The sequence below is a fragment of the Medicago truncatula genome, chromosome 8 (assembly GCF_003473485.1).
Source record: "Medicago truncatula cultivar Jemalong A17 chromosome 8, MtrunA17r5.0-ANR, whole genome shotgun sequence".
NCBI lineage: Eukaryota > Viridiplantae > Streptophyta > Magnoliopsida > Fabales > Fabaceae > Medicago > Medicago truncatula.
In genome coordinates this window covers 4,182,833-4,206,313 of record NC_053049.1, presented here as the reverse complement: position 1 = coordinate 4,206,313, position 23,481 = coordinate 4,182,833, and the positions used below count along the sequence as shown (strand labels likewise).

At 32.4% G+C, this 23,481-nt stretch overlaps 2 protein-coding genes and 1 pseudogene across 2 annotated transcripts; all 3 read left to right on the top strand.

Annotated features, from left to right (window-relative positions):
- The first annotated feature begins 9,507 nt into the window (after window positions 1–9,507).
- LOC11434493 (uncharacterized) lies at window positions 9,508–10,782 on the top strand. The gene is made up of 3 exons (XM_003626953.4): window positions 9,508–9,870; window positions 10,203–10,265; window positions 10,470–10,782. The coding sequence occupies exons 1-3, from the start codon at window positions 9,799–9,801 to the stop codon at window positions 10,659–10,661; spliced, it is 327 nt and encodes a 108-aa protein (XP_003627001.1). The 5' UTR covers window positions 9,508–9,798; the 3' UTR covers window positions 10,662–10,782.
- A 2,534-nt stretch (window positions 10,783–13,316) lies between these two features.
- Window positions 13,317–15,159, top strand: LOC11421230 (elongation factor 1-alpha-like; annotated as a pseudogene).
- A 1,557-nt stretch (window positions 15,160–16,716) lies between these two features.
- Window positions 16,717–20,195, top strand: LOC11418898 (CASP-like protein 3A1). The gene is made up of 3 exons (XM_003626950.4): window positions 16,717–17,117; window positions 18,906–19,041; window positions 19,796–20,195. Exons 1-3 carry the CDS (start codon window positions 16,861–16,863, stop codon window positions 20,009–20,011), a joined length of 609 nt encoding a protein of 202 aa, XP_003626998.1. The 5' UTR covers window positions 16,717–16,860; the 3' UTR covers window positions 20,012–20,195.
- The last annotated feature ends 3,286 nt before the right edge of the window (window positions 20,196–23,481 follow it).

Sequence of the window (23,481 nt, the reverse complement as noted above, 5' to 3'; positions counted from 1 at the left end):
CAAAGTCTATCCAAGATCTCACCAATGACCATAAAGAACCAAAGAAGCTGAAAGACAAAAATAAATGTCGAGCATCTTCCAATAAACCACACCCTAACACACATAAACATGCCTCTGAATTCAAAATACCACGATATGCTAAATTAGACTTTGTAGGAAGTCTATCTCAAATCAATCTCCAAGCAAAAATAGACACCTTAAGGGGAACCTGTTTGTGCCAAACCAATTCTTTACAAAGACTATCCTGCTCCTCCTCTTGATTAGTAAGCAAAGCATAAGCTCCACGAACTGTGTACCCTTGACTAGGGTCCGGTTGCCACTGCCACACATCATAAGAAATAGGCTGCAAAGAAATATTAGCAAGTAATAACCTACACTCCGCAAGAAGCTCCTCCTCCCACACCCACAAACTCCGTCGCCACTGCCATCCCCCTCCCTCCTCCCCCCAACCTAAAGAAAACATCTCTTTAACACTAATGGATTTATTTAAAGCTAAATCAAATAACCTTCTAAATCGAATCCTGAAAGGGACATCTCCACACCACCGCTCATGCCAAAACATAGTATCCTCCCCATCACCCATACACCTAACCACACAACCCTCAAACCATCCAACACCCTCCCCTTCTCTAATCCTACCAACCTCCTTCCACCAAAAAGAACCACTCCGGCCCCCATCCTCCAACCTCCCATCCCTAACATCATATCTAGCAACCAACACCCTATACCACAACCCTCCACGATCAACAAGTAACCTCCAACACCACTTCCCTAACAACGCCTCATTAAACTCCCTCAATTGCCTAACTCCTAAACCACTATACTCCTCCCCCCAACCTAAAGAAAACATCTCTTTAACACTAATGGATTTATTTAAAGCTAAATCAAATAACCTTCTAAATCGAATCCTGAAAGGGACATCTCCACACCACCGCTCATGCCAAAACATAGTATCCTCCCCATCACCCACACACCTAACCACACAACCCTCAAACCATCCAACACCCTCCCCTTCTCTAATCCTACCAACCTCCTTCCACCAAAAAGAACCACTCCGGCCCCCATCCTCCAACCTCCCATCCCTAACATCATATCTAGCAACCAACACCCTATACCACAACCCTCCACGATCAACAAGTAACCTCCAACACCACTTCCCTAACAACGCCTCATTAAACTCCCTCAATTGCCCACCTCCTAAACCACTTCCCTCACTCCGCCCCCCCCCCCCCCCCCCAATTTATTATTATTATTTTTTTTTATAGATAAAATAGAATCTATGGAAGAGATTTCTTTCCATTTTCAATAGAATTGGTTTGCTCGACGAAATGTTCTTTCAATAGAATTTTTGTAAGCAAAGCATAAGCTTCACAAAGACTATCTTTTCCTTTCCATTTTTGTTCACACCCTTCTTAGAGGTGTAAGCTTGAAAGGTTTGCTCGACGAAATGTTCTTTATTTCTCTACAAGAGATGTTGTTCATGAATTTTCAAAGAAGATTATGATTCTTCAACTTTCATAACTATCAGGTCATTTCATTCTTCAATTGCCACAACAATGCAATCAAACTTTGAGGATAGATTTCACATCACCTTATTCATGATTGTTTCATCACTCATGATTTCACCACTAATCTCCATTTGGTTTTTATTCCAGTGTGATTTGATTTAAATATTCAAAAATATTTTCATTTGGTTCCATTTGCAAAAGTTCATATTGCCTCGTCAATGGCCGCCTCACAAGATTTCTTCTTACGTTGTGGACAGACTTTCCCAAAAATCTTAGAAGACGTGTGGTTATATATACTTGACCCCTAAGTCAGTGAAAAAACACCTTTGCTAAACAGGAAACATCGAAAGTGCGATTTCGGGGGGTTTCAGAGCGATCAAAGCACTTATCGAGCAACGAAATTATCACCTGTGATTCTTTCCGTATGTTTGTTTATTCATATGCATTAATATATGTTTAGATATCATGAATATCTAAACCTCTCTAGGCTAGGTCATGAAAGAGGAGCTTCATGTAATTGTTTGAATCGAGCAGCTTTAAATAATTTTTTGGATTTTGGTTGATTACTTTAGTTATATCATTCAATTAATCTTTTGTTTAATGATATTTATGTTTTTATGATTATTCATGAATTGATATGAATCCAAGGACGACTAACCCTAGCCTTGCTAACATAACTAGTATATATAATCCTGTTATTGTCTTCCATAAACATATTATAGGGATAATTGTGTGCTTAATTAGACGTTCTTAAACCTTCAATGGTCACTGGGTCACTTAAGACATTAGGGAATAATGACTATTGTAGATGACCACGATGAGGAAAATGAATTTAAAGAGAAAATCATTTTGAAAAATTGAACACATGTTATTCATTTACATGTCTCATAATTATACAAAGCATTAGCCATACAACTTTGGGCTCCTTCAACTTGCCTACGCTCAATACAATCAATAACTAACTTGTTACTTGCTCAACAAGTAACTTAACTACTTACCTTACCTCTTGACCAACTCGTATATTAATTAACTAATGGAAAATGCTAAAGAGTATCCTTATGGCATTGGCTAAAAGGATAAAAAAAATAAAACTATTATGTTGAAAAATGGTAAAAAATGATGAATTTAACTTTATAAAAGTTAAAATAGTGTTGAATCCAATACAAACCTACTATTTTTGGTTTCCTTAACAAGTACTTAACAAGTAACCTACAAACACTTGTTAGCATAACCCTTAACTAATACAACTTTGAGTTATATCTTCAAATCATCCATATCGTATCACACATCGAATAATTTTTTAGCACAATTATGGTTTACCTGAAAAATTATGTGTTATTTTTATAAGAATATGTAATTAATTGTTAATAGATCATTGGTTATATTGATAAAATATATTTTTTAGGTTGTCTTTTGAAAATTGTGTGTAACTTACCCAACACCCAGTAAAATTAGTCGCATGATGAGTAAATTGTAGGTACAATAAAAGTTATTTTGTGGGTAGAAAGTATCTTATATATTTCTAAACTACACATGATTAATTTTCATTGATGTTGTATAAACATAACACACAATTCGTTAATGGACAACTTAAACCTTGCATTTCTTTTAATTTAATTTAACAGTCACCTTTTTTTTTTAGGGAAATTTAACAACCACGTTAGTTACTTATATTGACTATAGGCAAAATTACACGAGTAAAACAAAATACAGGGAAGAAAAATGCAATTACAACCTGGCTAAATAATGGAATGGTTTGGTTGTATTTAAAGTTGTGAGAATGGGTCGGACTAGGAATATGTAAAATAACAAGTTCAAAAACAATAATGATTTTTTGGCCTAATCTATTTAGTCTATATCAAAAACTCGGTCGGACCAAGCTAGGTCAATAGTTTTTTGACAAAAGCATGTAGATACAGAGGAATGCATTCATAAATCAAGAGCAAAACCCTATATTGACTAACATAACACAAGGATGGTTGGCTCATGGAGAATTCATACCATACACATATATAAAGGAATTAATGCATTTATAAGTCACAAGCCTACATCACCAGACCAACCCATAATTATAAGTAAATAAATTGTTAACATATGTGAAAGAGGTTAGTCTCAACCAGCAATCCACATATATTGCTCATAATGGTAGGATCGGGTCAATTTGACCCATTTACGTTATTGGACATTGGAGTCATCAAACTAGAGTTGGCCGCATCAACCCATCTGACCACTCTCTAGGCGTATTCACTTTTAAAAGACCATGTGAACTTAACTTCCAAATTTAAAACCTAGAAATAAAAATAAAATATTGATACAGCAAAATACCTGTATGAAAGTCGCGGAAGTACATTTCAAATGGTAAAAGCTTGAATGAACAATTGATACGGTAAAATGCAAGTTTGAACTCATGATTTTTCACTTCGTGGTAGTTAATGTATGTGAGCTTCGTCATTAGACTCTCTAGAACAAGAAAAAAGTTTCTATATAATTTCTTTAGTGTTTCATAATCAATAATGGAGATACACATAAGTAATGTCCGAAAATATTTTATTTTGTTTTCTTTTAATTATAAAATATCATTTAATAGTACGTAGTTAGGAAAACATAAGATTTATTACAAAAGATCAATGCATTATTGCATGGCTACCATATATATGCATGCCTATTATACTTTTTTAGCTTTGAGCCTCACACAAAGTGACGACACATTTGAGGAAAGCGGGTACATTATGAAGTACACTGTATGTACACAATAGTAAGGGGCCATTGTCGGTATTACCCAAAATTGATTTATAGATTAAAAAATATGTTACTCAAAATTTGATTTTATTGGTAATAGACAGTACTATTACCTTTTTTTTTGTTGATAAATTGTACTATTAGCTTATGCATGTACTATCCAAAAACACATTAATGAAATGATAAGAGATCTCTTTCAATTTAATTAGATATCTGAGTTTAAATTCAGTCTAGATAGATTTTCCATCCATAAAAGTCGTACTCAACTAGAGGGATCAGTTGCAGACATATGATATCCGATTGATGACGATAAAGAAAAGGAGCTTATACATGTACTAGGATGGAGGAGACTGCCGAATTTAAATTAACCCACATGAATGAGAATATGACTAAAATAGGAGAAGGAAGTAGCTAGTAGTGAATTAAAATAGTGTGCATGTGGATGATGAAACCAAGCACATGCACTACGTGACGTGCATTACTGTTACCTTGTTCTGCCTGCAGTATTGTGTTGCATGATAATATATCCAAAAAAAAAGTCCTAACGATATGGCTTTGCTGCTGCATGCCCCATTGTCAAGGGATCTTTTCATGTTATGTGTGTAAAGACGTTTGTTCATAATGGGTTCTTGTCCCCTCCCACCACCCACCCCACTCCTTACATTACATATATATTTGCTTTTACTATCACTTCACTACCCTTCTTCCATATTCAGGCCTTTTTTAATTATTGTTGCTTCTTACTTTGTTTTGCTTCTTTTTGGTATAAAGGTCTCCAAAGGGTATTCTTGTAATAAAGCATTCACATTCTTGGTGTTTTTGTCATTTAGCATTTTCTCTTTTTTTTGGGGAATGCTCTCATTGTTAATATGGATGAGTTCAAATTTGTATGTTCTCTTTATTTATACCACCGCTTTGTCATTTACAATCATCTTTGTAACTTTAAAATTGTATTCTATATATTCATTCCAAAAACACAATGTTTTCTATTTCATTTAATTTAGTATATATATATTACATAAGAAGACCCGTACTTTATATTTATTTATTTCTATTTGGCTGAACTCTAAATTATCAAAATCTTATTCTCCATAAGACATCATTTTATTTTGGGGTTAGAAAGATATATAAATAAAATTTATATTTGGGAGATCAAGTTATGTCAATGAAACTATAAGATAAAATATTTGATAGCGAATTAGTTTAAGGACTGAGATTCAAACATAGGGAATGAGAAAATAATATTAACATATACTAATATTTATTAATAAAAAAAAGTATGGGAAAATTAAACAACAAAGAGAGGATCATCGATCATCCTTCACAATAGCTAATTTAAGGGAACATCCCTTAGTATTGTAATTAATTGATTCTGTTTATAAAATCTTTTAATCACGAGTCAATACGAAGTGTAATGGAATATTATCTTTGTTTAGAAGGAAGATTTCAATAGGAAGAAATTTAGTTTTATTGGGATACAAGAAAATTACTAGTAGTTTTTTATTGCATAAATAAGTGACAGATGTATAGTAGTTAGCACACTCTCTTTTTTGGAAAAATGTCGTTAACTACAGGAACAGTTGTGGATTATATACACAATGTCACTGTTGAGTTATTGTCGTAAGTTAGGTGATGACAAACAAAGCTAGCAAGCAACATTATGGCTTCTTGGAAAAATTGTGTGGTATATGTACACATCTTTCATTGTGATTTGGCTCCAACAAGCTTGCATGGCGTGGTGGATAAAGATTAGATAAAATTCTCATGGAAAATGTTAATCAGTGCTCTCGGACACTAATTAAAGAGATTAATATAAAAATTTTACATTAGAAAATGATGAAAAGTAAAATGTTCTACTTTATGAAAGTAAAAAAAATGTCGTTTTAATAAAAAAATTCTATTTTTAACTTTCTTAACTAGAGTGACTCGAGGGCACTGATTAACATGACCCAATTCCGATATATTATTGTCATATTTAGGTTGTGAACATTAATGACTATTGCTCCATCCCTCGTAAAATGTGGCATTTTATCGAAAATAAATGATATTTGTAAAACCATTTTACGATAATTTATTGACAACTTTTTATATCATATCCACATTATATTATTATTCTTTTTTTCTTTTCTTTTCTCTCTATTGTTTTTTATCCATAAAAAAAAATAAAAATTGTCATAATAGTTATTACAAATAGTTGTACAAAAATATCACAACTCTTTACCATAAACACATTAGTGTATTTTGATAGATTTGGACATATATATAGTTGATATCCTACCATGAGAATGATCTCGACCGTTAATCACACTTAAAATGATTTGCTTACGAGTATATAATTTTTCGTGTTATAACTTTTCGTACCTACCGTTAAGATTATGAATAGAAAAAATACTATCGTTGAGAGAGAAAGAAATATATTTGAAGAAGGAACCATGTTTATAAATGTTAATTTTTCGTTTCACGTGACAACTGCCAAGGATATACGATTTTCTTAAAATAGCATTAGGTGCTGATTCGAGTTGGTGAATTTGATAACTGGCATGACTAATTATAATAATGCATTTCTTATAAACTAAGGTTGAAATTAAACAAAAGACATATATATGGTGGATCAATGGCGTATGAAAAATAGCAGCTATGTCTTATTATAAAGGAGTAGTATAAAGATTAGGATCATAGACCTTAATTTTCTACTACAGCTATCACCTACTATGTATATGTCGATAGATATGCACATGAATGAATAAACATGCATCTTTGACCAACTTTGTGACAAGTAATGGTGAGCCAATTTGGTTATCACTGTATTTTATAAGGCTACGAAAAACTTAATGCAAGTTTGCTAAATCCTAGCTAGCTATGGTAGGTTTGACCTTTTTTTTTTTTACAAAGTCATGCATGTAGCCATTATTTTTAACACATATAACTCGGTGTTTCGTGAATATTTTACTTTGCAATTCTTGTGTATTAGTAATTAGAATGATAATATAAACAACTAACTATAAAAATAAAAGAAGAGAAATAATTTCCTTTGAAAAATGGCCTGAAAGTAAAATGCCAACTTGGATTCAAATCCATGTAACGGCATCATGTTTAACGATATCAACATTATCAATTGAGTTAGATCTTATTGAAATTGTGATTCATTCTTCTAAGAAATTAGAAATTTAGAATGAGGATTTCTAATTGACTTCATGAGAGAGTCATCATTATGTCTTCTTTAATTTCTTTCTCTTCTTTTGGTCAATATGCAGATAATTCATTTTTTAATAGTTAAAACACTAATAATTATACAATATGTGTATAAAACTACACCTATCGGGGTAAAGTACAAAATTACTGTAAAATCATACAAATACTTTATTAAACATAAGATTTACTTCTGACTTATAACACTAATAATTATACAATATGTGTATAAAACTACACCTATCGGGGTAAAGTACAAAATTACTGTAAAATCATACAAATACTTTATTAAACACAAGATTTACTTATGACTTATACATTCAACTGAGCACGATAACATAACGTAACTAAGAATGAATAGTCACCTTATAGAGGGAATCAATACCCATCAAAGTACAAGATAAAATCCAAATGAAGAAAAACAAGTACAACACTAGAGCATCAAATGTTGGAAGCCTTGGAACAAAAGCTTTAAATCCACACCTCTCTTTTCCAAAAGTGAGCAACCTTCATAGGGAAATTGCACTTTAAACTTCAAAAATTGCTCTCACACCGCTAAATTACATTAATACCCTCAAATGAAGTTCGCTAACTAGATGCAGTTGGTTCAAGTCACAGGTGCACTTCAGTTGAAGTCATAATCAGTGAGAAGGAGCAGGATAAGAACTAGCTAGGAGTCTGTCCAAACGAATTTTTGGGCCAGAAAGCAAAGTTCCAAGAATATTTGTCCCTTGAACATTGTTCAAAAGTTTAGATAAACAAATATGCTTAAGTTGAACATCGTTTCCAAAACATTCTAGAACACCTAACAAAACTAAAATTACAACCTACGAATAAACTCTTCATAAAAGTTGCATATGTAGAGCTTGTAACACATATACTACATCGATCAAATAAGGATATATACTGCTTTTATAATGGATAGTTTACAAATTCAATTGTATGATCTTACATGATTATGAAAGTTTGATGTTGGGTAGCAAACAACAATTAACTGTCAGTTGGGGGTGGGAGAGCAATGTTTGAAGTTTAAAGAGCAATATTTCTGCATAGTAGACTGGACATAGTCATGGCCCAAAGTTATGAATCTAAAAGCCCAAATTGAGTTTCATGACTTCGTTTATCTAAACTATTCTAAAGAAAAGTAATCACAAATCACTAACGGGGTGTCTTTAGATTTCAAAGGATTTTAAAAGACTTTTTTGTTTTAAAAAAGTCTTTAGGTATTCAATCAAGACTGTTAAGGAATCTAAAACATTCTTGTGGTATTCAATTAGGATTTTCAGGATTTTTTAATGAGTCCAATAAAATTCAATGGTATTCAATTGAGATTTTGCACAACTTAAAAATTGTCTATTAGTATTCAAAATTGTAAGGATTTTAATGGATTGTTGTGAGTAATGGATTTAGCGAGACTTTTTAGTGTAAAATGTACCTACTAACAATCTCACACCTAGCCTTGAGACATTTTTTTGTCTCCCACACATAGCCTTGAGATTTTTTTTTAGTTGCTTCTCATTATTTTCTTTTTTACGGAAGTTGCTTCTCGAGTCTCAACGTTATTGTTCACGTTCCGGTAAAAAAGCAAAATTTATTCTTGTACATGTTACATAGTTATTACATTTCACTTTAAAGTATTATAGAAGTCTGAAGCTGTAAAAATTATCCCTATTAGCTACCAACTGAGCTGTACTTATGGGACAAGGCATTTTTATTATTATTATTAGTCAATTCTTAAAATCTCATGAAGTCCGTTGAAATCTTAAAAATTTGTATTATAAATCCATTAAAATCATGTGTTCAAAATCTTAATTGTAAAAAGTCATTTGAAAAAAGTCTTTTAAAATCCAACAAAGTCAATATAATCTCACAAAATCTTTTAAAATCTTTAGCATTTTATTTTCTAAAATAGTCTTTTAAATTCTCAATCCAATACACCCTAAGTTGCTAATGCTAGGGCCAAAAGGCTGGTGGGCACGTGCACCCTTTCCTTTGCCTATTTTTGGCCACAAATTAAATCCAATTATCCAACCAATATTAGTAGAATTATAAACTAAGATCATGACATGTGAAACTATATTAATTAAGAGCATTTGAAGTCACAAGCATGATAGAAACTTTGTCTTCAATTTAGCCACGGATGTGAAGAAACCCAGCTAATTTTACTTTGATTATGGCCACAAACTTTATTTCCATGACCCAAAGACTCCGTGAATAAATTGAAAATATCATGCTCTTAATTGGTTATATATATTTGCTATTGATCTATCTACTTGTAAAAGACATTGCTTTTGTAATGGGATTTGATTGCTACTCGTCAATTCATTTACTTATAGATCATATCTTGGTTTAGTTCTAAACAATGGCAAATACCTCTTGCCCCATTGAATTGGAGCCTAGGACTTTGAATGAAGTGCAGCTAACCGAAGCAAGGGTATAAAACATCACTCTTCACAAAGCATTCTCGGAATTGGATTTGTTGCAGTGAGCAATTCATGCATTCACCTAGTGAAAAATGTTTATGAATCAAGATTGAATGGTTCAGATTTCAAGGTCGGAATTTCTGTTTTTTTTTTTTAAATAAAAAATGCACCTTGATATCTGCACCGTTCTATATCGTTTAAACGACCATAAACATCCTTGATTGCGTGAATGTGTGGATTGCTGCTCAATTTTCGAAAAGACATCCTAAGATTGATCAATTTTCAAAATAGAGTAAATGGACATGCATAGTTTCATGTTGATAATGTTTGTTGTTTCATGTAGGAACTAGCTGCAGAGGTGGTGGAAATGTTTGAACCAAGTGAAGCATCAGCTCTCTTTGTTGAGGTATGATTTCCCAATATTCCACCCATTAGTGTGAAACCTATACTATAATGTAAATGATTTTTTTTTTTGGCAAAGTTCCTTATGTTATCAAACTTTTAAATCAAACGATGAAATGTGAATATTTTTTTTAAACCTATACTATAATGTAATTTTTTTGCTGATTTATCCTTGGTAATGAAATAGTGTTTATTGATGTTAATGAAGGGGATTGTGCATCCAATAAAGGAGGAGACTCATATGGATGAAAATGAAAAGCAAGTTGAAAAGTTAATTGATTTCACGAAGAAGACAGAGACTATCCCTTATGAGGAAGTTTGCCAATGTCAATGCTCATGCTCTGCTGAAAGCCAAGCATATATTGTTGATGTAAAAGAGCCACTTTCTGCACCATTTTGATTTTGTGTTATGTTAGCTGTTCATGGTTTTTTCATGTTACTTGCCAATAAATCTCTCCCTTCATTGACAAGTTTTCAATTTACTAATAAAATAACTACATAGTTATGATTGTCCCATGAAATGCATTTGCTTGTTCCTATTTTTACTTGATTTTTTTTTTTTTTTTTATGGATAATTTTTTAGATTAAGGCATGGTTTCTAGGTTTTTTTCAACCATCCCATAACATGATGGCTTATGTCCCATTCCATAATCCCCAATTAGTTCAAATATCTTACAGAAGTTCCATCCTTCACTCCATTAAAGGAAATATAATTGTCGTAAAATAATGTGGCAACTTGTAGGTTTGCACCCTTAAAAAAATTCATTCTCAAAATGATGCTTAGAGTTGTTCGAGAGTGCTTATGTCTCTTTTGGGTCGATAAAATGCTCATGATAACATGTTAGAATCAATAGCCAAAGAATGTGAGGATGAAGGAAAACGACTAGAGAAAATTGAGAGGTTTCTATTGTTTGAAAAAGTGAAACGAACTTCTTGATGCAATTCAAAGTACAGATGGGAATTTATAATGAGTTGCAGTCTGCTAGAAACAGATGCAATGATGACAGTGTGCTACAACCTTTTATTAACTGGATCAACCACTTTAGCATCACATAATCCACTTCCATTTTCCACGACTTGAACGCTATTTTGCTCGTCTAAAGGATTTATCGAAGAAGATGAATTATCAAGCATGTTAACGCTGGTCCCAGCATACCGATTATCACAATGCCACTCCCTCTTGTCTTGCTTAAGGTGCTTCTGTTTCAGTTTCTTAATGGCAGCAATGCCCTTAATTAGTTTCCAATTTTACTTCAGCAATATGAGAGTCAACACATTTACCTAAAAAGCCAAATTATAAAAGAAACGCATTTCAGTTTCCTCGTAATAGATTATGCATTCAGACACACAGCAAAAAATAAAATTAAAAATATACACATACAAAGAATTGACCAGAAAAAACAAAGAGCAGAAAGACTGTGAATTGAAGCATAGCAGTATAAACATGAAATAAAAAATCATCATTCTAGAAAAACCAATGTGAGAAAGACTATGAATCGAAGCATACTGCATGAGACATATCACAATAGAGCTTAGTGACAGAATCACCCCACCCAAGCTCCTGAGAAAATCCATAAGCAATATATGTTTTTGGGCCCATGTCTGCTTGTAGAACAGCTTTAGGCAACTTCGCAGCAAGGTTTAGAACACTTTTGAAAGGATCTGTATATTCTTTAAACGGTATGAACTCGGCACAATGACGGGGAAAACTTTCCTCAAATAAACTAGGAGGCCAATCTTTCAGTTTCAAAACCTTGATGCTTTCCTTGTGTTATGGTTTGCAAGAAGTGAGACTCTTGGCGGAAAAAATACCTTGGATTGCAAGCATGCTTTGCAATTGCTGTTACCACAGCACACCGGACATGCCTCAGCAATTTCCTCCTCTTTCGTGAGGATACCTTCATAAGACAGCAAAAACATACGCTCATCAAAATTTCAACATCCAAAATCCAAACCAATAATAGTATTTTTTTCAACATAATAATAACTTTATCCAAATTTCCTCGACTGTACAAAGTCTCATTCAATAACGACGATGGATAGCACTTGTGTAAAATATTTTCATATTCTTTTTAATAAAACAGATATTTTCTGTTTGAATTTTAAAGTCTCATTCAATTATGCCGGTGAAGATTCCGATCATGAGGTCGTCGTGTTGAGTCGCCTGTTCTTCTTTTTTTCTACCATGAAGGTGAATTTTCTCGTTGGCTTCTTCTGGGAGAGGGGAAAACCTATGAAGCACGGATATGGACACGGACACGACACAGATACTAACACGCCGACACAGTTAATAATTTGAAAAAATCACATAATTTAATGTAATTACAAGTGTCGGTGTCAGATGACACGTGTTCGACACGGGACACGCCTAATCTGAGGAGTGTCGTGCTTCATAGGGAAAAACAAATCATTCAAGGACATAAATGGCATTTCATTCCGTTTGTTTTCTTAGAGATGATGAGATTTGACTTGAAACGTTAATGTAGGAGATTGGAAACAATTCATTTTTAAGGAAAGACTAATTAATTGACAGTTTATGTGAGTTAAACAGTGTATTTAGTGCTCTTTAAGCTGTGCAACATTGCACATGTTCTAAAAACCCAAGAAGAATATAATTGAGAGATATTGTTTGTAATTTTAATCAAATTCATAATCATCTGTTTTACGATCTTTCTCTTCCTTTAAGGTAAGTACTGTCTCCTATTTCGTTTATAATTCATCTATTCTTCTTATCGCCGATTATTAGCTTTCGCACAATTTAGTGTACCTATGATCGTTAGATATTGTTTTTGTTTGTTTTCTGCTTTTTTTTTTTCTTCAGGATAATTATGATAATAATGCTCGGTTTTACATGTCTGATTAATTTTTACTCTGAATCCTGATAGTGTGATAGTCGTTTATGTTTTTCAATCACTACTTCTTATTTGTTATCAACCTATTTTCTTTTGAGCCATCCTTAATCGTTTATATTTTTGCACATAATAAAAAAAGCAGAATGTTGTTCACTCATTGTACATGTCTTGTTATTTTCTGTGTTGAATTGGCAGATCTTTTTGTGATTTCAATTTAAGGACTAATGGATAAGAAAAAGGCTCGTATTAACATTGTGGTTATTGGCCATGCCAACTCCGGGAAGTCAACCACTACTGCTCATTTGCTCTACAAACTCGGAGGCATTGAAAAGGATGTCATTGAGAGACTTGAGAAAGTAGATGTTGAGGTTAACATGCCTTCGTTCAAGTATGCTTGGGTACTTGACAAACTCAAAGCTGACCATGAAAGAGGTGCCACAATTGACATTTCTCTGTCCAAGTTTGAGACAAACAAGTACAACTGCATTGTCATTGATGCCCCCGGACATAGGGAATGCATTAAGAACATGACCACTGGAGCGTCCCTAGCTAACTGTGATGTTCTCGTCATTGATTCCACTACTACTGGTGGTTTTGAAGCCGGTATGATTGGTCAGACCTTTGAACATGCTCTTCTTGCCTTCAATCTTGGTGCGAATCAAATTATCTGCTGCTGCAACAAGGTATTTGTATTTTTAGCCCGTTTAAGATTGTATTTGATTATTTTTATAATTCATTTGTATAAATACTAATTATCATCATCTATCTTCACAGATGGATGCCACTACACCCAAATACTCCATGGATAGGTATGTAAAAATATCAGAGCAAGTTTTAACCTATTTGATCAAGGTTGGCTATAAGCCATATGAAATTCCATTTATTCCCATCTCTAGTTTTGACGGAGATAACTTGATTGACCGCTCCACTAATTTTGACTGGTACAAGGGTCCCACCCTTCTTGAAGCTATTGACATAATGAAAGGGCCTGCGAGGCCATCAAATTTTCCTCTCCGACTATCAATTCAGGATTTCTAGAATATTGGAGGAATCAGAGATGTGCCTGTGGGCCGTGTCGAGACTGGTTGCTTGCGCCCTGGAATGTCTGTGACTTTTGCCCCAACTGGGCTGCAAGCTGAAGTCAAATCTGTGGAGATGTACCCTGGAACTAGGCTGCAAGCTGAAGCAAACTCTTCGGAGATGCACCGTGAACCTCTCGATGTGGCCTATCCTGGTGACATTGTGAGATTTAATGTCAATGTTTCTGCTACGGATCTCAAGCAAGGCTATGTTGCCTCAAACCCCGAGGATGACCCAGCCAAGGAGGTCACTCACTTTACATCTCATGTTATCATCACAAATCACCCTAGCCAGATTGAAGAAGGCTATACACCTATTCTTCACTGCCACACCTCCCACATTCCTGTCAAATTTGCTGAGCTTATTTACAAGGTTGACTATTGTTCTCATAAGATAATTGAGAAGCGCCCACCATTCTTGAAGAATGGTGACAATTGTCTTATTAAGATGATTCCCACCGAGTCTATGGTGGTAGAGCCTTTCTCTCTATCTCCTCCACTCAGCCGTTTTGTTGTCCAAGACTTGCATCAAATTGTGGCTGTTGGTGTTGCCATCAATGTGAAGAGGAAGAATTGAAGAAGAATTGAATTGTGCAGGGATGATCTATCTAGGGAAGTCTATTGTCGTTATTGCAATAAATGGTCTTTCATCTGTAGTATGTCTATTTCTCGTCTAGTATACTTGTTTGCAAGGTTAAGCATGAAATCTGCAACGTCATCTTGTAGCTTGGTTCTAGATCGACGGTGGCATGGCCGTTTCTTTTTCATTTTGTTTTTATGCTATGTGATTACTGTGTCTAGTAGTGTGAATACTTGGATTTTGTAAGCAGCAAGTTTCCAGACCTGCCTATTTCCATTTGAATATCATCAACTCTATTTGTGTGTTTATTCCTTGGTGTGATGTTTCACCTTTGTATATTGATATTTTCATGTTTTGTCGTAATAAACTCTGATTTGGCAATGAACATGTTGTGCTGGTTTGTATGTATGCACATCAGAATGGTTTATTGTTATGTGTCCCGTGCATCGATATTACTTGGTAATGAACGTAGACTAATCTTTATCATTACTCTATGTTCCTTTTTGTTAGGAATGATTTTTGGTTGTTTTCAAACTTGAATGTTGTCTAACTTTTCGGGCCAAAATATAGGTTGTCTAAATTGAATTCTGCCAAAATCAAGTTTTCAGGTCTATCATAAGTTATCTTCTGATATGTTTCCTGCATCGAAAGTTGTCTTTCAATGCGTGTTTTTCATTTCTTATGTCCATGGAAAGTTATCTTCTGATGCATGTTTTTCCTTTTTTATTCCTATTAGAAATTCCTATTAGAAGATAACTTTCAATTCAATTTGTTTATAACTTTCGATCGTATTAAATGGTATTTTGGGGTCTGTGAGCAATTGAAAGGGGCGATAAAGCAATTTCCATTTCCTACGCGCTTTAGTTTAGATACATCTGCATTTTGTTGTTCTATTATCTCTTCTTAAACCAAAGGTATAGAAAGCTTCCTTTTCCTCTCACTATAATCCTATTTCAGACAGTAGGAGAGTTGGTTTTTACCAATTTGTGGCTAGCGTGTTTTTTTGGAGTTTTTGGCTGCGGTTTCTTTCGCTGGGCAGCTTCCTGCTGTGCGGTTTTGGCCTCCTCGTTTTGCTGCAGAAGTTGTTCCTGCTGGTTTTTTGGTGCTGTTGCTGTGTGGTCAGTAGGCCGCACTTTTGTACTGCGGTTGTTTGGCAGTTGGCGCGGTGGCTTGTTTTCATGTTTTCTAGTTTTGGTGCTTTGCTTGTGCTGCTGTGTTTCTGTTTCCTAGTTCATCCTTGTTTTGGAATTACGATTTTAGGAGTTTTTTTTATTGATTTGGTGTTTGGTGGTGTAGGACCATTTGTTATAAGGCTTTCATGTTTTCTTTTTCCTCCTTTTACCGGTTAAGTGCATCTTGGGCTAGCCTTGCTTAATAATATTTGCCGATTCAAAAAAAAAAAAAAATCTTATTTCAGACGTGTCAAATATATAAAACTCAATAACTCTATGCCATAATTCAATTTTTAATTCATCAAGTTTTGGATGTTTAACTCATTCTTTTAGATTTTACCTCTATTAATAAACAACGATCCTATATAAAAAATAAGTTTTATTAATTTTTTTTTTATAATAGTTTAGATGAGTGCACTCTCAAAAACTCGCTATAGTTAGACTAAATCTAAAAACTCAAGCAACATCAACAAATATATTTAAAAATCACTCATAAAAGAAACCATCACGTGGACTTCCAAGTTCAATCGATGGGGGTGTGAGTCCTTACCTGCCGAACTAACCTTCATAGTTAGAATTTAGAAGTTTACTTTTTTTATAAGAGAACAATTTTTTTTAAAAGACCAACAAAATGAATTCAATTAAATGGCACAAGACATGCTAGAAGTCGATAGTATACTATTTATTTATATGGGAACAAAATAAAATAATATAACAAAAGTAAACCATAAAAATTTATGTATAAGCATTTAGGAATATAATATATGTACAAAATGTTCCAAAAGGAAGCTCTCAATCAATCCCACCGTCACCTCCTAACTCACCCTTTCATACCCTTCATATAACACTTCACACATCACACACTTTCATACATTACACACACACACAGCATAAGGTAGAGCTCCTCCAAGAGATCATGGTGAGTGAGCAGAAACCAGCAGCTTTAGAGTGCAGTGGATCAACAAGAATGAGTGGTCCTCTTGTCGGAGACGGCGAGAAGACCAATCGACGCCGGAGAACGGAGGTGATGCTGCTGATTCTTCGAGGTTTATGCATGGGAAGTTCTGTTGTTTCTTTGTCACTAATGATCACAGCTAAACAAAGCAGTTCTGTTTCTATCTATGGTTTTCACTTACCAGTTCATTCTAAGTGGACTTTCTCTCCTTCATACGAGTAATTTTTCTTATTCCCTTTATTTTCTTATCATGTTTTTTTTTTTTTTGAGAGAGAAAAGGAAGAAATAAAAGCAATGTATGTTGTGTTTCTGAACTAACTAAAAAACTGTTTCTTATGTTGTGAATAGTGTGTACTTCAAAAAATAAAATGTTGAGAATAATGTGAAGGAAATTAAGAAAATATTCATTGATAAAAGGTTGAGTTCACCTCTAAAAAAGAAAAGTTGAGTTCATTTCTGATTACTAGCTTTATAATTGAATTTGAATATTCACTAGTATTCATTTTCTCGCATTTTCTTTTCTGATCCACTCTTGTAAAAAACTATGAAATTTTTGGTCATCTAATAATCGGTTTTCTGGTCTCGTGTTTTTTTTTGTTAGGCAGTCTAGTGGCTAGAATTCACTTATAAATGGGATGTCTGGGGTTCGAACCCCGACCCCTGCATATAATAATGCATTGTCCGGAGTCACGTATTTTATTTTTTATTTTTTTAATAATGAATGTTGATAATTAGTTGTTAAATTAATTTTTAATGTTTGTTTGTGTTTGAACCCAAAACATTTTGTGGTCTCCATTTTCTACTATTTTAATTTTTAATCTTCCTATCATGTTTGGATCATTTTTGGTGATCTAACATATTATTAGATATTTTTGCTGACACAAATATTCAACATATTATTATACATTTTTTGCTAAAATAAGTGAAATTGGGGGATTAAATTGGATTGGGTGGTGAAATATTAAAAAAAATCTGAAATTGAAGGATAACAAATCAGTTTTTAAAATTAGGATAAAACATTTTTTTTTTAAATTAGAGGGATTAAAGGTTTTATTATATTATATTTTTTTGGTAACAATGTCTTAGGATTGTGTGGAATTAAAAAATGGGTTATGGACAAATTTGACCATAAAAATGCAGACCGTGGCATTGTGTGAAAAGCCATCATGACATTTGATTGAACAGTCACAAGCCCGTGATCGAATCTCTCATTTTTTTAAAAGAATTTCTATGATTCTATATCTTTTCCTTTCTCTTTCAACTATTTTTCTTACGTTTGTTTTGTTTGTTCCTTAGCCTCATGTGTCTTTATATAGATTCTAATCCTTGTTTGGCGTGTTTTGAACCGCAATGTAAATGATTCTTGTAGTACATCACAATTTTGATCGTGACTTTTAGTTTTTGTGTGGATAGTGGATTTTTTAAAGGGCTACTGTTAGGCATTGGTTAAGCAATTTATAAAAGGGGTAAAAATAAGTAAATGACTCTACTTAGCATATGCTCAAGGTTTTAAATTGAGTATTGTAAAAAGAAAATGAAGTTATTTTCTTAAAAGGTTAAATGAAGTCAATTTTTTAAATTGATTTTATTAAAATTGAGTTTGAAATAAAGTTATCTATGAATCTATACAAATTTTTGTTTTAATGTATGCTACAATAATATCTGATGTAAAATTTAGAGTGAAACTTTTACTTGGAGTTTAATTTTCATATAGTTGAAGGGAGAATGTTAATTTGAGTCACTATTTTGAGTAGGTCCTATGTAAAGACTTTATATTACCAATTAATCATGAATTATGACATTATTAAAACTATTTACTTTAACTTGTCAAAAAAAACTATTTACTTTAATTCTAATTAATTCAAAAATCATACCTAATTATTTGTGAAGTCAAGTCGGTTGAAAACACAGCAAAACCAAGTATCACTTGAAAATGGTCTTAATTAGCTTTTTATTAGTTTAGTTTTATATTAAAATGTAGGTTTCTGATTTTTATCTTTGGGCAGATTTCTTGTCGGGGTTTCTGTGGCCGTTGCAGCTCACTCATTACTGCAACTACTCATTGGCACGTCAAGATTTCTTAGGGCTTCTTCTGTGATTCCTTCCAGAAAGCATGCATGGGTTATTTTTGCTGGGGATCAGGTACATATATTGAATGAATGTTCTTGTTAAAGAAAAAGAAAAGAAAAATGAAAGCTCTTGTTATAATAATCAAAATTAATCTAGGAATACAAACTCAGTGTTGGGAGACTTGACAACAAGACTCTCCATCAAGAAAAGAACTCGAGCTCGATTATTGGCATCACCAATGTATAGGAGATAGTCTAACCCTAATAAAAAAATCATATATCTTACTGTCAACTTGATGATTAGTCTCATAGCGCCCTCAAATGCCTTGAGGCACATACTTACGATGAGTTATCAAAAAAAATTTGTATGAATATCTTTGACCTACATTGCCTCTATAACCTACGTACATAAAAATATAAACTATGGTAACATAAATGTTTTGTCATATTAGTGTTGATATTTATTTTATTTTTTATAAAATCATATATGTATGTATCCATAAGCTATTTCGATAACAAAATATAAAATAAAGTCAACTATTTTCACGAGTTATAATTTATTTTCTTAAGTTATTTTAGAGAGTTTATATACATGTCATAAACTATTTCAGTACTGAAATGAGGCAATCCTAACGGACCCCTAAGCTATAAATATGTAATGAAAACCCAGCTAGCAATTATATTACCACCAATAGATTGTTTATTTTACTTTTTATACTACCTTTCTTCCTTAGTATTTAGGACTTGTGAATTTTAATAATATATATGTCATAAAGTTGGAATCACATTATGACTATAAGTGCTACTTTTTTGTGGTAAAATTGCAGGCATTTGCTTATGCATTAATGAGTGCTGGATCAGCTGCATCTGGAGTAACAAATCTAAATCGCACTGGAATTAGACATACACCTCTTCCAAATTTTTGCAAGCCTTTGCACAAATTTTGTGACCATGTTGCCATCTCAATAGCCTTCAATTTCATCAGCTGTTTTTTGCTTGCCACATCTGCTGTGCATGATGTCATATGGCTCTCACAACACTGAATTTCTTGACAAAATGTAAACTTACTACTTCCATACAATGATCCTTATCCTTTGATTACTACATTGTAGTCAATGATCTGGCTTTTAAATATGATAATATGTTATGAATGATGTATGATTGTATTGTAACTTGTATGTATGATATCATGAAGTAATACTTGCTATGAGCAATCTTAGAATTAAATTATTAAGAAGTATTTCCACTCCTCGTAAAAAAAGTACATGTTCCACTTTCTCATAAACATATAATGTTGCCTTCAAAAGTGAGGAAATTAACTTTGCTCGCCCCACATTTCTAAAAAAAAAGTCTTTAATAGTGTATTTTTAGATCGGACAAAAAATGTATTTTCATTCAAAATTGTACATTTGAAATGACACAAAATGTTTAGTTTTTTCAAATGTATGTGGTTTTTTTATAACACATACAAAAGGGATTTTGGAGTTAAGAAAAGTGTGTCCTTAATTATAACTTTAGTCAAGTTTAATTCAACTATTACAAGCCTAATTTGTAAAGTGAATTCCTACTTATACACACATCGTCGTGTTATAAGGTGAAATTCTTAACACACATCTAGACATCTGAATTGTGATTTGACTTAATAATGATCACCTGATATCTAATTATTTAGATCAAATTTAATTTAACTCTTACAAAATTGACTTTGTAGCATTCATTTATGTTAAGTTCAACCCAACTTTAAAATTCCCAAATCATTGGGATATATGATTGTTGAGTTGGGCTGAAATTCATCCTGAGTGTTTCATTGCCAACCAAACCTAAATACCATTTCTTGGGACTTGGATTTGCACCGTAAAAAATCAATACAGTTTCACATAGTTTTATATCGTGGTCGTTGGATCTTTATTGGATGGTATAGATTATAACCTTTTCAAACCATTGCCTGTGGTATAAGTAGATCCATTGGTTGAGATCAAAACTTTGTTGTTTTTTTACTGCATGCATCCATTAAGCATTTGTGTGGGCTAATAGATGAGTTTGGCTTTTTTTTTTTTATTATAAAATAACATCATCTTACCTATTATTTCATCCAGACCTCTCAGTTGGTAGTAGTTGACTCATCTAAAATTAAATATGTTTAATTATCGTTAAACTTTAAAAAGTTTTAATAACTTTTTTCATGCATATTTAGACCATCGTAAAAAAGTTATTTAATAAAAGTTGTCTTTTTCTTTCTAAATGAGTTAAAATGAATATGAATTTTTAAACGCCAAAAACTAAGGTAAAAGTAATGAAAATTTTCACTTATTTATATGAGCATAATATATGAGCTATTTACTTATGTTGACCAATTGAATTGTCTCATATATTATGCCCTAAAATTTTGATGTGGTCGGGTTTGAACCAGAGTTAGAGGATATGAGCTATTTACTTATCTTGACCAATTGAATTGTCCAAATATCTATGTTTATTTGTTATACTATATTTTTATAACTAAAATTAGTTTTATCAGTCCATTTTTTAGTAATTTTTTTTAGAACCAAAGTCAAAAGCTGAACCGCTTGACTCTAGGGCCAGTGCCGGTGTCGGGGCTGATGCCGAGTCTGAATTATATATTCATACTGTACATATTTCTTTTTAATTGGACTATAAAGAAAGACGTGATCTTTACGCGTGGCTATGAACTCTTTCCTCCAACTTGAATTATTCAAAGTGACGTTGCAACGATAGATTGGTTCTGCCACAAATTCACCACAAACGCGGAAATAATCCGTTGGATTTGGCCTTAAATTGTAAATAACATTATTATGATAACATGTAATTAACATCTCATTTTTTTTTAAATCATATGTTGAATAATCTTTAGATAGGTTGTTTTCAAAGGAAACAGTATACCGATAAGGGCTTGTATTGCAAAAGAACTCAAATACAAAATCCCATGCATTTGTTATCTTAGGAAATAATATTAGTGTGGAAATAATTTGTACTACAACATTTGTGAATTTTTTGTTAATTAATGGTGTTTTTATTCGATCTTTCTTTTACCCGTGCCATGGATGTAACACTAGTCTTAGCTATGCATATACACACACATTCATTATGACCCTTAAATAGTTTGAAATATTGAAGTCGTTATAATTGTTTTTTTTTTAAAAAAAAAAACTTAGATTAATTAGCTTTTTTTTGTCTTCAGTTAAATACTTTTCATTAATTAATTTTCTTCTAAAACTGAAGTACATATATGACCCGACAAAATTGAAGATGAAAACGCAAAATATTATGATTAATTTTTTAAAAAAAAATATGGAAGATTAATCACGTCAGTCCTTGAATAGAAAAGAAGTCGTCATTTTAGTCCACGAATGCAGATAAGTTGCAAAATAGTCTTTGAACGCAGACTATGTTAGTCAATTTAGTCTCTAAATGCAGACTATGTTAATCAATTTAGTCTTTGAATGTAGACTCTGTTAGTCACTTTAATCCCTGAAATTGACTAATTAAAGAGTCTACATTCGAGGAATGTTTTGCAATTTCTCTACATTCATGAACTAAAGTGACTACTTTTTTTCCAATCAGGGACTAAAATGACTAATTCCCCAAAAAATATTGGAAAATATGAAATAAAATCGTTTTACATATAATAAATTTAATTGATATATACATTGATGGTTAAAAAATCAAATAAATTATAAACTTATCAACTGAGGTTGAGTCTATTAGAATAGGTTAACCTCTCGGAACGTGATGAACTAGTTTTTAAATTTCATCAGAACAATATCAATATTTAGTGACACTATAGAATATCTTTCAAAAAATGACACTGTAGAGTATAAAATTATGTAATGTATTTTCCCTAAAAAAAATTAAGTAATCTATTTGATAAATTATGCTAGATTATTTCAATGATTATGTATATCAAGTTTATTCCATACCAAAACATAAAGATAACTCTAACTATTAATTAGCAACAATTATTATTTCATTGATTATGTTCATTGTGATAGTTTTATATCATTGTCATGTTTCCTAGGTTAATGAATATTTTATTTACAAGGATTGATTCTTCTGTCTAAAAAATCACAGTCATTGATATATATATATATATATATATATATATATATATATATATATATATATATATATATATATATATATATATATCAATCATTCTAAACCAGAAATGTTTCCTACAAATGTTTTTCTAGTTTTACGATAAATTAGCAAAATCAGAGCCCTCTTTTCGGGTTACAACCCCCTAATCTCTTAGGTGAGTCTGTAACCTTTAAAGGTTTTACTTGAACGATAATTTATGAGTCACAACCTAACAAGTATTTATCTCTAAACTGATCCGTTAAACTGAACAAAAATACTAAAATAAATTCAACATGCAGGGCTAATAGTCAATTGAGATTTAAATTCAATTTATATTTAATAAAGATACAAAAAAACATTAAGCATAAGAAATTTTAAATAAAAACTAGAATTACATTGTATTAAATAGTGTTTATAC

Excerpts from the sequence above, each read along its gene's own strand:
- LOC11434493 (XM_003626953.4), top strand. The coding sequence starts at position 9,799 with ATGGCAAATACCTCTTGCCCCATTGAATTGGAGCCTAGGACTTTGAAT. Across the intron at positions 9,871-10,202 it reads TGCAGCTAACCGAAGCAAGG|GAACTAGCTGCAGAGGTGGT; the intron begins GTATAAAACATC and ends TGTTTCATGTAG. Across the intron at positions 10,266-10,469 it reads CATCAGCTCTCTTTGTTGAG|GGGATTGTGCATCCAATAAA; the intron begins GTATGATTTCCC and ends ATGTTAATGAAG.
- LOC11418898 (XM_003626950.4), top strand. The coding sequence starts at position 16,861 with ATGGTGAGTGAGCAGAAACCAGCAGCTTTAGAGTGCAGTGGATCAACA. Across the intron at positions 17,118-18,905 it reads ACTTTCTCTCCTTCATACGA|ATTTCTTGTCGGGGTTTCTG; the intron begins GTAATTTTTCTT and ends ATCTTTGGGCAG. Across the intron at positions 19,042-19,795 it reads TTATTTTTGCTGGGGATCAG|GCATTTGCTTATGCATTAAT; the intron begins GTACATATATTG and ends GTAAAATTGCAG.